The 15,512-nt window shown below is 53.1% G+C and overlaps 1 protein-coding gene across 1 annotated transcript in view; it reads left to right on the forward strand.

The window, feature by feature from the left end:
- Positions 1 to 8,210, forward strand: part of ERN1 (endoplasmic reticulum to nucleus signaling 1) — an 81,378-nt gene extending 73,168 nt beyond the window's left edge. The window contains exons 19-22 of the mRNA XM_005668695.3: positions 116 to 243; positions 3,270 to 3,393; positions 3,752 to 3,819; positions 4,278 to 8,210. Coding sequence (XP_005668752.2) covers positions 116 to 243; positions 3,270 to 3,393; positions 3,752 to 3,819; positions 4,278 to 4,487 — 530 coding nt within the window. The 3' untranslated portion in view covers positions 4,488 to 8,210. The remainder of the gene's footprint in view (positions 1 to 115; positions 244 to 3,269; positions 3,394 to 3,751; positions 3,820 to 4,277) is intronic.

The following is a 15,512-nucleotide window of genomic DNA, read 5'->3' on the forward strand; positions in this document are numbered from 1 at the left end:
GGTTCCTGTCAGTAGACGCTTGGGTCAGAGGGTTCGCAGACAGCGAAGGTTTGGGCGTGTGCTTGCGGCTTTAGGCGGGTGATAACGAGTTGCGGGCTTCTTTTCCTCCTTGCAGAAGACGTCATTGCCCGGGAACTAATAGAGAAGATGATCTCCATGGACCCTCAGAAGCGCCCGTCCGCGAAGCATGTGCTGAAACACCCATTCTTCTGGAGCCTAGAGAAGCAGCTCCAGTTCTTCCAGGTAGAGACTTCCCCGGTTTTTTTCCAGAAACTAGGGCAAAAGGCAAGAGAATGAAACAAATGCCCCATAATCCCCTAGCTGAGAAAGAATGTGGTTGACATTTTAACATACTTTCTTTTTAAAGCTGGGTTTTATTATTTTTTTCCATTTTTCATATTTTTTAAAAATTATAATTGATTTACAAGGTTGTGCCAATGTCCGCTCTATGGCAGAGTGACCCAATCATACATGTTTATACATTTGCTTTCTCACATTATCTTCCATCATGGTCTATCCCAAGAAACTGGGTATAGTTCCCTGTGCTATATACAGGACCTCATTGCCTATCCATTCTAAATTTTAGAATTTATAAAATTCTAATTTTCTTCACATAGGCAGGTCTGGGAGGACCGTGATCTATCAAATACCGCAATAAAGCAAGGTTTCTCGGTGCATATAAAAGTGACATTTAGGAGTTCCCATCGTGGCTCAGTGGTTAACGAATCCGACTGGGAACCATGAGGTTGCAGGTTCGGTCCCTGGCCTTTTTCAGTGGGTTAAGGATCTGGTGTTGCCATGAGCTGTGGTGTAGGTTGCAGACGCGGCTCAGATCCCACGTTGCTGTGGCTCTGGCCTGGGCTTGGCAGGTACAGCTCCGATTAGACCCCTAGCCTGGGAATCTCCATATGCTGCAGGTGCAGCCCTAGAAAAGACCAAAAAAAAAAAAAAAAAAAAAAAAAAAGAGTGATGTTTACACTATACTGTAGTCTGTGAAGTGTGCACTAACATTATGTCCAGAGAAACAACGTACAAACCTTAATGAGTGACTACTTTATTGTTAAAAAATGCTAACCATCATCTGAGGCTTCAGGGAGGCGTCGTCTTTTTGCAGTAGTAGCGTCAAAGATCCCTGACCACAGATCACCACAATAAACAGAATAATCATGACATTCAGAATATTGTGAGAATTACCAAAATGTGACACAGAAGTGAGCAGCTGCTTTTGGAAAAATTGTGCTGACAGACTTGCTTGATGGAGGGTTGCCACAAACTGTCAGTTTGTCAAAAAAAAAAGCAGTATCTGCTAAATGCGAAAAAACACGGTCTGCCTGTACATGTAAAGGTATGATTAGGGTCAAGCTGTATGTACAGTTTTGTATTTTTTTTAATGTATGTAATATTTTAAGTATCTTTCCATGTTAAAATTCTAAAAATTTTACAGCTATAGTATTCTGTTATATGGATGCACCATAATTTTAAAACTTTACATTATAGGAATTTTCAAATACACACAGAAGTAGAGGAAATATAAATGAGCTCCTGTTTATTACCCAGCCTCAACAATTATGAACGCAGCCTCTGTCCTCTCCACCCCTCCTCACCCCAGATTATTTTATTTTGAAGCAAATCTTAGGTATCATATAATTTCGTTCAACTTTCATAAATTTAAACATTTCCTTAGTGGATTTTTGTTTTTGTTTTTGTTTTGCCACCCCGAGGCACATGGAGCTCCTGGGCCAGGGATCAGGTCTGAGCTGCAGTTTGAGACCTAAGCCACAGCTGCGGCAATGCCGGATCCTTAACCCGCTGTGCCAGACCGGGGATGGAACCTGCATCCCAGCGCTCCCAACGTGCCGCCGATCCCGTTGCACTATAGCGGGAACTCCTCCTTATTGGATTTTTTTTCTATCTTCTTTTACTCAGTCTTTGCTCAGACCTCTTTTAGCTTAAGATAGATGGAGAGAGGTTAAGGGATAGGGCGGGTTGACGCATGTGAACTCCTTAGGCTCTGTGACAGTGCTCAGTGACCTTGTGGAAAGGTGGTGTTTACCTCAAAGACCCGGCTGGCGTGAGCTCAGCCTAACTCATCCAAACCCAGCACGCCAGCTCTGAAGGGCAGGCACGGGGGTAGTGCTTTGCCTCCTGGGTCTGGGCCAGAGCAGAGCTTGGGTTCGGGAGTGACCTTCTTGCTATCCTGGTGTCTGACTCAAGCCGTGGCTATGGGGAAGCCCCCAGAATGTCAGCCCCTGAGGGCAGGAGTGTGTCATTTCTGGATTTATTGCTGTGTCCCCACTGTCTGGGACACTGCCTGGCACGTGGCAGGTACTCGGTAACTGTTTGGATGGATTGGGAGGGGAGGGTTTAACAGCAGCAGTGGGTATGTGTAACGCCAGATCGATCACTGTGTTCCATGGGACAGAACATTCTGTTTCTGAGGTCGCAGCTCTTCTAGGGACGTCTGAAATCCTGCCAGGTTACTTTGATGCTGACAAGATGTAGAGCAGGAATAAAGCTCACCCACAGGGACCTTCACCCCACCAGGGGTTTGGATGTGAACACAGCTGGCTTCCGTCCGTATCACCAGTTCTGCTGACTTTGCAGCCGAGGACCCTGTGTCCCCGGGGTACCCGAGCTGACCCTCAGTCCCCACAAGGCTCCCTCTCGCCACTGCGGGTTAGATGGTTGGTTGGTCTGGCTTCATCTTTGTCAAAGAAAGAAAAGGCTGTGGTCCGCAGGAGGCTGCTCAGGGGCCCTGTCTTCCTGGCGGGGCTCGGAGAGGCCTGGGCGCAGGGGTGTCCCTCAGACCCAGAGCAGGTGTGGAGCCAGGGCCGGAGCTGGATCGGCTTTTCTCCTCTGAAAGAAGTCTTGGCTTCATCTGTCTCTTCTCATTGTTTGAATGAGTAGCCACAGCCGCCATCAGGCGTGCATTTGAGTGGTTCACAAAAGTCCCAGGATGCCGGTCAAAATGGGCTTTCGGTCCGTGGATGAACACAGACTGCCCACGTGGTCCTGTGTGGCGTGTCGCATGTGTGCGACACAGGCGAGCCTCTGTCGTGGGGACGATCCATGGGGGGGCTCTCGGGGCAGCAGACAGGGCTGCTCCTGGGGGAACGGGTCACACCAGGGGGGAGGCCAGGAAGCCCGCCGCCCAGCTCTGGCCCGCGACTCGCATGGCAGTGGCGGTGCTGTCACTCAGCGCGTCTGACCTCTGGCTCTCGGCACCTCCACACCCTGACCGTCACCCGTGGCCCTTGTTTCCCACCCAGGACGTGAGTGACCGGATAGAGAAGGAGTCCCTGGACGGCCCCATAGTGCAGCAGCTGGAGCGGGGCGGGCGGGCCGTGGTGAGGATGGACTGGCGGGAGAACATCACCGTCCCCCTCCAGACAGGTGACCGCGGGCCCGGGAGGCGGTGCGAGCGGGGGCTGTTCAGGGCTCCAGGTACCACTGCAGGCTTGGGGCTCTCGGCGGTTTAGATCCAGATCAGATCCTGACACTGACACCCGTCCCATTCTGTCTCTCAGAGCGACAGGTTCGTGACAGGCTAACTGCTCTTAGCGCTCGTTTCTGATCTCGGGGGTGATGGGGGAGGGGAGTTCAGACCCGGGCCGCTGCCCTCGGGTTCCTCCTGGGGCGATGAGGACGCGGTTCAGCTGTTTCAGGCTTAGTCCCCAGGAGCCCCAGGAATCGTTTTCTTAGGAAATCCCTTTGTTTCACGGCCTTCCTTGCTGTTGGTTTTTTTTCCTAGACCTGCGCAAATTCCGAACCTATAAAGGCGGCTCTGTCCGAGACCTCCTCCGGGCCATGAGAAATAAGGTGAGGCTGTGGGCACTGCTGGGTGGGGGGAGGCCCGCAGCCCAGCCCCAACTTCCTCGTCTCCCGTCTGTGGGGCCTCCTGTCCAGCCCGGAATCAGGACCTCACAGCGGCTGGGAGGCCTTGGCTGCCCCGGAAACCCCTGCCCTGCGTGAACTTTCTCTCCGCGGTGTTGAGCTGGGCATGGTGCCCTGGGAAGCGGTGTCCTCTGCTGACTTGTCTGGTTTCCTCGAATCGGCACCAGATCAACCTCCTCTGACAGGGACCTTCCTGCCCAGGGCCTGGCCGCAGCCACCCTGGTGGGGCAGCCCCTCCGTGCCTCCCCCTGATAAAGAGGAGGCCGGGGAGCAGATGGATGGTTCCTTGGCAGAGACCGAACGGGCAGCCCGTCTTCCTTGAGTGAGAGGACCTGCCAGCGTCCCTCGGCTTCCTCATCCTGTGTCTGTGTCCCCGTCTGCAGAAGCACCACTACCGGGAGCTCCCCGTGGACGTGCAGGAGACGCTGGGCACCCTCCCCGACGGCTTCGTGCGCTACTTCACCTCGCGCTTCCCCCACCTCCTGGCACACACCTACCGCGCCATGGAGCTGTGCCGCCACGAGAGGCCCTTCCAGCCCTACTACCACGAGCCCCCAGAGCCGCGGCCCCCGGTGACTCCAGACGCCCTCTGAGCCTGGCGGCCTCCGTTCCGCGGGCCCCGCCGTGACTGGGGGCCTGCTGTCTACAGGCCACGGCCTGGTGCCTCCCGGCTGACCAGGGAGGCCAGGCTCTGGAGCCAAGTGCCTTGAGCTGCCGGCTCTGCAGCCAGCAGGGGAGGAGGCCCACCCGGGGAGTGGGAGAGGCACCCCCTCCTGACCCTGGAGGGGGCCAGGAAGACGCTGGCTGTGAAAGCCTGACAATCGAGACGGACGTCTGCAGAGGAGGGCCGGCCAGTTCCAGGGGCAGAGAGGAGCGCCCTCCGCCTTCTCTCGGATCAACTCGCTTCAGACCTGCGTTTCTTCTACAACTTCCTGTTTGATGTCAGCCTGTGGGTCTTTAAGGAGGAAATCCCCAGTGCTGCCTGCCTGCTGGCACCAGGAGCCTCTTTCTCTTGGACCAGCTGGACAAGATGCACTAAGCAGCCTCCCCAGCAGAAGCAGGGCTGAAACGGGGAGGCTACCTGGGGGGAGGAGGATGTGCAAACCCCGTCGTCCCAGGAACCAGGGACGTCTCGCTGATCGCAAGCCCCGCAGTTCCCCAGGTCACTGTAACCAGTTAGTGTTTCCTCAGGGGTGGCAAGAGCCTTGAGCGTCAGGGCGCAGTGTTGGGACAGGCCAGCCCTGCCCTCTAGAAGGGGAAGCCGTGCCTGCAGATCTCAAAAGCAACGAAGATGCCCTGTGCTGAGGCAGCCGTGGCCCACCACACTGGTGGCCTTTGGTGGGTTTGTGCCCCGGCCACTTGGAGCATTTGGGGAGCAAGAGGTGATGAGTCCTCTGGCCGTCAAGAAGGGCAGCTTGGACCCAGGCAGGGACAGGCCTTCAGGACCAGAGGGAGCAGGCCAGATGGGACACGGCCACCCAGGAGAGCCCTGGCCAGCGGGTGGGTGGTGAGGCCAGCAGGCCAGGCCAGGGGGGTGAGGGCCAAGGCCAGCATCACCCCACATTTTGTGGGCAGACTTTTTAAGTTTCTCTTGGCAGATTTTAATAACTTTCTATTTTGATCATACTGTAGAATGCTACATTAGCATGGGCTAGACTTAACTTGAAGCTTACTGGTGAGGAAGTAACGCCAGGTGTGTAACACATCTTCTGTCCCATCCCCTCCAGAGAGAGTGTTCGCATGTAGAACATTCTCCAGTGCTGAAGAGTAAAACATTAGCACACTATGCACACGAATGAAACATCAAAGTGATATTCTATAAATCATGTCCATGCCATGGTTTCTGACCCCCCTCCCCCCGCCCTAAAGTTACCATAATTTTTAATTTAGTTTCAGTCCAGAATTCCTCTGTCTTCTCTACCGAGAGCCTTGGAGGTGAAATGCAGTCGGGGTACCGTGTAGGAAGGGTTTTTTGGGTACTTCCTCCAGCAGGGTGAATGGGTCATTGCACTTGGTTCCTGGTGAACTCAGAGACTCCACTCAGGAGCAAGAAAGTTACTGGTCAAGTTTTACTGACTGACCGAGAAATCACTGTTCCTTCTTCTCGTGAGATGTTTCCTGGGGGCGGATTTGGATTTGAATGAGGGCCGCTCCTCAAAAGCGCTCATGCTGCCTTCAGAGAATTCAGTTCCCTTCCTTTCCTGAAACCCAGAGTCACCCTTTTCCCTCCTTTAAGAGGATCTTTTGTCTTTGAACCTCATCGGTTACCTCACTTAGGCTTTGCAGCCCTGGCATCTTGGTCGTCACCGTGGCATCTGGGACCACGCTGTCCGTTTTTCAGGAGCCCGACAGGGCTCTGGGGCTCCCGCCTCAGCCCCGCCTCGAGCTTTGCTGCAGGAGCTGGTGGGGAGCGGTCTGCGCTGGAGAAGGTGCCAGAGGCGATTCAAGGACGGTGGCTTCCTGTGCTGCGGGGGCAGCCGCCGCCTCCTCTCTGTGGCTGCCGGACGCTGTGTCCGCGGAGCAGCCAGGTCATGGCCTGCAGCCCAGGACTTGGGTCAGCTCCCTGTTTGGGCCCCGCTTGCCTCCAGGGCAGCTTTTAAAAAATGCCTTTTCCAATCGTCATGTTAGTTTTTAACCATCCAACTTTCTCAAACTCCTTGATCCCGTGGTACTTTCTTTGAGCACCTACTGCACGGGCTGGGCAGGCTGCTGGGCGTTCGCGACACAGGGGAACAAAAGAGGCAAAACCTCCTTGGCTTTTATACCAGCCCCCGCCAGGGAGACAGCGTCGACCGAAAACCGGCGCTGCAAAGAAAGCGAAGCAAACGCAGGGCTGGGAAGGGCGTGCACTTGGGGTTTGCCCCCATGGGATCCCGTCAGGTCGCCCTCTGTCTTCCCCCCGTCACCTTTAGGAACCCTGTCACCCGTCAGTCCTTCAGGTGCCTTGAAGAGGTCTTGTGTGGGTTGTCATGACGACACCCGGGCATCACCTGGTTTACCCTGGCCTGGTCTCCAGTTCTGGCTTCCCGTTGTGTGGGAAGAGGTCTTTCTTGTGCAAGAAGAAGGTTCTGCAGCCCGCGGCGTCATGTCACAGCTGAGCTCTTTGATCTGTAGCACAAAGGCCGTTGGGCTTCCCACAAGTATACCGTCTTCATCTTTAAGAAAGAATTTAGTTGCTTCTCTTAGGAGTCCCAAGGGCACGATAATTTATTTTATTTTTTATTTTTTGGTCTTGCCCGCTGCATGTGGAAGTTTTCAGGCCAGGGATCGAACCCGAGCCACTGCAGTGACCACTATCCTGGAGTAGTTGTTTCAGCAGCCACAGCCTGGCGCATTGGCCTTGCCTGGAGGAGAGTCACCAGGTGTCCTGTATGGAGGAGCCAGAGTTCCCCCTTCCAGGGCTGGACGCTGTCCTTCAAACCCCGTGTCTGCTCTCCCTGCACTTGGTTTTCTTTATGAAACGGTGATTTCCCGTGAGCAACTCTGGCTCTGACTGTGTCTCAGCACTTAAATCCTCTCTGTATTCACTGGAAAACCTCAGAGACAGCATCTGCCATGAGCCTCCCCCTGGAGCAGCCTTAACCCACACTTCCAGCCAAAGTCCCTACCCTGTCACCTCACCCTGTGCTCTTTGAGTGTCTGGCGGGTACAGTATTCCTTTTCAGTATCCCGAAGCTGTGACGGGGGAGTCCCCACTTACCTAGAAAGCATTACCAGGCGATTCTCTGGCATTCTCAGATGCAAACCTTACGTAGTGTTCTTTTTGCAATGACCTATTTATTTAACCTATTTATATTTATTTAATTTTTACTCTGAAGTGTATCCAGTGACAATTGCACTTGCTTAAAGCACATCAGATTCGCTTTGGATAACACCCCTGGACCACGGTAAAACTGGAAGAGGAAAAGTTACACTGTATCCTTCCACGGGATGGATGCCTTACAGTAGTTTTGTCATTAAAGGGTGAATAATTTGGTCGGGGTGAAAATGTTAATTTTGAAGTGATTTTTTTTTTTTTTTAATTTCTGTGTCATTGTGTCTTCTCTGTGGATGGTTAATTGTTGAATGGGTATGTGTTCATTGTGTGAGACAGTCCTCTTTGTGGAACCTAAAAATCCTCTTTTTAGCTTTATATTTTATAAACTGCCAGATTGTACAATTTTTATGTGTATTTTTAAAGCTTAATGATGTGAGATTAATTACGTAAGTTAAACGGCCTATTTTTGTACCTCCTGTACAGTTTTATAATTCTGCTGATTGATGATGGCGTCTCATGTTGAGCCAACCACAAATAAAGGTAGTTTTAGATTTGGAAGCCTCCTCCAGCTGCTTAAAGACTTGGCTGCCCCTCGCGGACCGGGGGACCTTCCCCGCTGTCTTCCCTGGTGCGGGTCTGGCTGGGGAGGGGGACCCTGGACGGGAGGGCTGTGTTTGCCGGTGGGTGTTCACCACAGGGCCCAGGGGTCCCTTTGTTTCTGTGGGTAACACTTCCTTGAAGCACGGTGAAGCCCCCCAAAGTATTGATTTGGGTAGAATTCCAGGAAGGTGACCAGGTTGGGACGGACATGCCTCCTGGCAAGGCAGGGTTCGGGGCAGATGAAGAGTAAGTAGGTCCCTGGACCGAGAAATCCAGAACGGGAGAAAAACCATGAACCTGTAAGATGTCAAGGAGTGAGCTCAGGGGCCAGTCTGGTTGGATTTTAGGAGCCTGCCAACATGCTCGCCCCTTCTCCTACCCCATCCCCTCCGGTGTGGTCAGGGGACGCTCTGCTTTCTCTTGTCCCATTAGAGAAGGGGCCGCTCACAGGAGGACCCCGAGGGCCCAGCAACCCAGGACAGCCTCACAGGGGTTCTGCCTGGAGGCCAGCTTCTTCCATTCTGCCCACAAGTATCCTGTCACTCCCTGCCCACCCCCTCCTCGGGCACCAGGAGCATCCCCGAGAGCCACGGACACATACGTCCTGTCTCTCAAGTGCTGGTCCTTAGATGCAGCCAAGTCCAAGGGAGCAGGAGGGGCTGCAGGACGCTGTAGGCACCTGCTCGCTGCCTCCTGTCACTTGACCTGGCAGCAGAGACAGCTCTTGGACTCCCTCCAGAGCTGCTGAAGCCAGGGCTGGGCCCATGTCTATTTTTTTAGGGCCGCACCTGCAGCATACGGGAAGTTCCCAGGCTGGGGATCAAATCAGAGCTGTAGCTGCCGGCCTACACCACAGCCACAGCAATGTGGGATCCAAGACACATCTGTGACCCACACTGCAACTTGCAGCAACGCCAGATCCTTAACTCACTGAGTGAGGCCAAGGATCGAATCTGCATCCTTGTGGATACAGGTTGGGTTCTTAACCCACTGAGCCACATTGGGAACTCCTGGGCGCTTGTCTTGAACTGACTGAGGCTGGGGATGGAGCAGCTGGTAGCACCCTCAGCTGCCTCAGAGAAAAGGGAGACATGTATCCACAGGAGAGAAGCTGCTGGGTGGCCAGGACACTGGCAGGCCAGGGCCACGGTCTCAGGGCACTGAAATGGGTTTGCCACTTTCATGCTGAGGCAGTGTTGGGCTGCAAAGATGTTTTGGTTTTTTTTTTTTTTTTTTTTTTTTGCTTTTTAGGGCCACATTTGTGGCATATGGAAGTTCCTGGGGTTGCAGTCAAATTGGAGCTGCAGCTGCCGGCTGATAGGTTCCCAGGAGGATGGAGACAGCCCCTCACCCCCGAATGTGACTGTTCACCTTGGAGACTGGCTGCGGACGTGGGTACGTGGGTACGGCCAAGCACAAGCACTACCCCCTTTCCGGAATGTGGCGCATAGATTAACCACCCACAAGGATTCAACGCCCTCTGTCACCTACCCCTCCCCACCTACCCCTCCCTTGACCTTCCCCTCCTCCTCCGTCGTTCCTGCCCCACGTTTCCGCCATGAGCTCCAGCCACAGAGTCTCACCACAGAGCCTTTATAAGCTTAGCACCTGCTCACAGTCGGGGCCAGCGCCATCCTGAGCTCAGCCCGGCCCCCTCTGATGCCGTAATAAATCTCTCTTGCTTTACCAACCTGGCCTTGCACGTTCCTCCCTCAGCAAACCTAACACCGGCCTATGCCACAGCCACAGCAACACCGGATCTAAGTCGTGTCTTCAACCTACACCACAGCTCACAGCAATGCCAGACCCTTTAACCCACTGAGCGGGGCCAGGGATCGAACCTGCATCCTCATGGATGCTAGTTGGGTTTGTAACCCGCTGAGCTACAACGGGAGCTTGGAATTTTTTTTTCTGAGTGTTTGATACATTTTATTAAATATATATGAGTATGTATGCAGCTGTATTCCATCAGCACCTACTGTCTTTCCGTATATGTCCCAGCTGTTTCATTTGTGTGAAACCCAGGCCTCAGCTTCATTAACAGCCCTCCTGCTTGCCCTTCCGACTAGGCCGGGCACGGTGCTGGGGCATCCTGTGATCCAACTGCTGGTGGGCCTCGTTCCTCCCTCACCGCAGACCAGTATTTCCCTCGAGATCAAAAACACTCAATATCCAGGAGTTCCCATTGTGGCTCAGTGGGAAAGAATCTGACTGGCATCCATGAGGATGCAGGTTCGGTTTCTGACCTCGCTCAGTGCGTTAAGGATCCAGTGTTGCCGTGAGCTGTGGTGTAGTTTGCAGAAAAGGCTCAGATCTGGTATTGCTATGGCTGTGGTGTAGGCCAGAGGCTACAGCTCTGATTAGACCCCTAGCCTGGGAACCTCCATATGCTGCGGTGCAGCCCTAAAAAGACCAAAAAACAAACTTCACTGTAGTGAGAGACTGACCAGACCCTTTGCCAAGGCCAAAAAATCAGCCCATGAGCCTGTGTCTGGGCCAATTGGCTATGGGCAGAGGAGCGGGGCTCTTGGGAACGTGGCAGCCCCTGGAAACCATACTGAAAGATGGCAGGGGTGGGAGGGGGTAGTTGCCAGAAACAGGAGAGGCAGAGCTGACAAGACCGAAACCGAATGAATAAACTTAGTCCCTGAGAGTAAGGTTAGCAGATGCGCTTAATAAGTAACCTCCCCCCTCCCCAAGGGTGATGGGCAGCCTGGCCTTGACATTAATGACGGGGGTGGAAGTGGAGGGCAGGGCCATGAGGGGCCTGAAACATGCTTCAAATGTTCACAGACACTTGGAGAAACAGGAGTTTGTTCTAGAGGCGTGAGGGGAGCTGGTGGGCGCTCAGATGTCTGTCGTGTGCGGGGGAACCGGCTTTGCTGCTTTGCGCCAGAGGGTTTAAGCGGGAAGAGGGTCCCGAACAGCAGACCCCGGCCCCCAGGAGGAAGGCTGCCTAACAATTTTCGCTGCCCAGCGGGGCCAAAGGAGGTTGGCAATTGAGCAAGTGCGGGAAGAATCCAACAGAGGGGAAGGGCCTGGCCCTAAACAGATCAAGGAGAAATTCTTTAGGTCAAAGGCTGGACTCGGATCCCTTCCCAATGAGCATCTATGCCTGAGGCCTGCCCTCTTGTGCTGCCTTCCTGGAAAAGAGCTGCTGGTGGGTGTGAGAGCACTGGTCCTCGCCGAGGTGGGGGCGGGGTGGCTGCCCATCACCCCTGGGGTTTGGGCTCCATATCTTCCAGAATCCTGATGGGGTCCTGAGTCATGTTGATTAGTCTCTCTCTAGCTTTGTGTGGCCTGCAGGCAAACTGGATGAGGGCATTTCTGTGGCTTTGTCCAAATCACAGCGCTGGGCTGGGAAGGGGAAGGTGGATTTGGAGAAGCAGTGTGGGCGGGGGCGGCGGGGTTGGGGGGGGAGGTTACTTATTAAGCGCATCTGCTAACCTTACTCTCAGGGACTAAGTTTATTCATTCGGTTTCGGTCTTGTCAGCTCTGCCTCTCCTGTTTCTGGCAACTACCCCTCCCACCCTTGCCATCTTTCAGTATGGTTTCCAGGGGCTGCCACGTTCTCAAGAGCCCCGCTCCTCTGTCCATAGCCAATTGGCCCAGACACAGGCTCAACATGAGAACCAAGGGCCACAGCTGACGCTTGAGGGACAGTTCCCCAAAATGTGCACCTCAGGCTATTAGTTCCAAAGGATACTAAACGTAGAAAAAAGGGCTCAATGACCAAATTTAGGAAATGTTGAATTAAATAGAGTCCCTATTTACTGCAGTACCATTCAGAGGCCTTTCTTATGCTCACATTCCAAGAGCAAAATTACAGTGCGCTGGATTGGGGCGTGAGGTGGGAGGTGGGGGGCGAGGGGAGTAGTCTTTTATTTTTTTCTCTACATGGAATATTACAGTGTGAAATTCAATCTTCACCTAAAGGCCCCCAAATTCTCCTAAAACACAGTTCGTTCTTTCTTTAACAAAATTTAAACTAGGGTTAACGAAAAGAGAAATTGATTGTTCACATCAGTTTTGTGTTATATTCACTTCATACTGTTGTCTATGCTGTAATTCTTTTTTTTTTCTTTTTTCTTTTTTAGGTCTGCACCTGTGGCATATGGAGGTTCCCAGGCTAGGGGTGGAATTGGAGCTGTAGCCGCCGGCCTACGCCACAGCAACTCCAGATCTGAGTTGAGTCTATGACCTCACAGCTCTCTTCAAGGCGGGATCTTTAACCCAGTGCGTGAGGCCAGGGATCTAACCTGCATCCTCATGGATCCTAAGGTTTGTTAACCACTGAGCCATGAAGGGAACTCCCTGTAATTCATACTTTTGATACCCTTTCTAATATGTAAATTGTTGTTTTATAAATATCTTGTAGAGTTAATTCTAAATTAACAATTAGATTAAATTGTAATTGTTGCTGTTAATTAAAAAAATACATAAATAAATAAGAGCTCCTGCTGTGGTGTCCTGGGGTCATGATTCTGCTTGTCTCTGTGGAGATGCGGGTTCGATCCCTCACCCGTTGCAGTGTGTTAAGGATCCAGAGCTGCCTCAGCTGTGACTCGAATTCGATCCCTGGCCCAAGAACTTCCTTATGCTGTGGGGGCCGCCAAAGAAAGGAAAAACAAAAACAAAAATGAGATTCTCCAAGACGGGATATACCCTTATCTCCAATTATTACAGATGTTTGGCGTGGCAGAGATAATGCCATGTTTTCATCAAGAACATTTCATCCTCTTTTCCTCTTTCCGGATCCCCAGGTAGACCACACTCCCAGCCTCCCTCGAAGCTAGATCGAGGCATGTGACTAATTCCAGCCCCTGGGCTGAGAGCAGAAGTAACACGTGTCTCCTCTGAGCCAAAGCGTATAAGAGCCGGCGCAACCCTCCGCGCTCTCTCCCTCTGACTCAGTGATGGGCCCTGGCGGAGGCACAAAACGGAGGCGGACGGAACCGCGGCTTCACCTGCTTCTGAGCACACCTCACGTCGGCAAAAAAGGAAACTGAGGTGTCGGGGTTACTCACGGCGTGGAGCTGAGCCCTCTCCGAACACAGTGAGTAAGCGTCCAGGGCAAATGCTACTACATGCGTGGGCAGGGAGGCCGACGCTGCACTGCCTGCCTTTAGCAGGAGGAAAAGTTCGTGCTCTCAGGCATCCAAGGGCGCAGGGAAGATTCTCTACCTGCCGCCCGACTGACCCATCCCCACGGCTCTCCCATCAGTAATTACCCTGCAGTCTGGCCCTGATGGTTACCTGGACCCTTAAGTGCCTTGCTTGGTGCCATGTGGGCTGAACCCCACAAGGGAAGGTGGGTGGGGCTGGAGAGAGCACCGCCCCCCGCGCCCTCCCTAGGCACAAACGGCAGGGTTTGCGGTGGTCTTTTCCCCGGGGCTGAGGTGGCCCCTGGAAGGGAGCGGGTGGAGGGTGAAGGTGGAAAGGAGATTCCCTCTCATCAGCAACCAGAAAAATTTTAGGGAGAGTGAAGGGGCGGCAGAGGGTCAGAAGATGGGCCCCCGGAACCGCGGAGGTGAGGTCTGACCTCCGTTCCCGGAGGCCTAAGAAGACCCCCTGATTCCTCTCTTGCAGTAAAAGGACGAAACCGAGGGCTAAAGAAGCACAACGATGACAAACAGTAAAACCACAGCTGTCGCTTAGCAGATCTGTTCTTCCCCTTCCAGGTGGGCTTCACTTCAGGTGGCCGGGTGGCTGTCACAGGGGCTGGGAGAGAGTGGAGAAAATGCTGGTCGCGAAGAAAGCCCTCTTGAAGAGGATCCCCCCTCATTTCAGACCTGTCGTCTACTGCAGCCACAGGTCCCAGGGAACCTAATTGTCCCCCCTTTTAAACCTTGTGGTGGGATGCCCTTTCCCCTTGGCCACCAGATGGCGTCCGCGTGCAGCCCCTGTTCCTCCCCAGCCCCCACTTTCTTAGTTCAGCAGGACCACCTGCAAGGCTGCGGTTCTTCCTACCCGCTCTACAAGGTGGCTTCCTCTGAGATGAGGCCGGGGTCCAAAGGGAAGACCAAAGGACATGGTTCTATAACCAATTCAAGTCCTTCATGAGCCAGTAAGTTTCTAAGTAATACATGTTCACAAGCTTTTCTCGCTGGTTAACGTATATAACGTAATATATTCAGGGTGACCTTGGGGTCTGACACTCTGTTACCCATGTAGTCGTCAAGCCCCGTACTAGGGTGTCCTTGGGCACAAGCTACAAGGACACAGGAGCATGTCCAGGCATCAGTTGTAACAATCCCCACAAACTTGGTTGAAGGCACAACAGCAGGCTCTGAGTTAGTGTTTTATAAATCATTACAGAAGCCTTCGAGGGGGGCTCAGAGGTGAGTCAGAGGGCCTTAGAACTTAGGTGTGGGGTCCCAATGGCCTGGACTTGAATCTCTTGCTGCTGGGTGCCCGTTCAATTACCGTGCCTAGGATGCATAGGTAGTAAGCACAACAGAAATGCTGACTTCTTATCATCCCCGTTTTACAGATGAGCACACTGATGCTCAGAGACGTTGAGCAGCTAGCCCAAGATCACACAGCTGGCAACACGTTGAGCAGAGATTCAAACACAGGTCCTTGCCAATTCTTGGCCCCACAATCGCCATCATTCAGTCTACAGGCCCGTGAGCTTAGAGCCTGCGCTAGGAAGTGCTAGCCTTCCAAGGGTGAGCCAGCCTTTCTACCTCGAATCTCTGGTTTCTACTCGTGCTTCTGATTACTTTGACTTTATTTAAATTGAGACCACCTCAGTCTAGTGAAAACAGTGGGGCAGAACCATCAGCATCACCTGGGAACTGGTTAGGAAGGCGGATTCCCAAGCCTCACCCCAGACCTGCTGGATGAGAAACTGGGGGTGGTGTCCTCCGGCGATGCTGATAAATGCTGAAGTTTGAGAACATTTGCTGTAAAACATTCTCATAAAACCAAGCCACTAGCTTAAATCCAGCGAGCATTGATTGAGTCGGCTCTTGGTGGTTCAAAGGGGAAGGCACCAGAAACTTAGCAGAGAAGGGAAGGAAATAACATGAAAAGTGATCTGCTCAGGAGTTCCTGTCATCACTCAGCAGTTAGCGAATCTGACTGGCATCCATGAGGATTCAGGTTCAATCCCTGGCCTCGCTCAGTGGGCTAAGGATCCAGTGTTGTCAAGAGCTGTGGTGTAGGTCGCAGACATGGCTCAGATCTGGCGGTGCTGTGGCTGTGGTGTAGGCCAGCGGCTTCAGCTCTGATTCTACCCCCCTGCCTGGGAATCTC

Source organism: Sus scrofa, chromosome 12 (assembly GCF_000003025.6).
Source record: "Sus scrofa isolate TJ Tabasco breed Duroc chromosome 12, Sscrofa11.1, whole genome shotgun sequence".
Lineage (NCBI taxonomy): Eukaryota > Metazoa > Chordata > Mammalia > Artiodactyla > Suidae > Sus > Sus scrofa.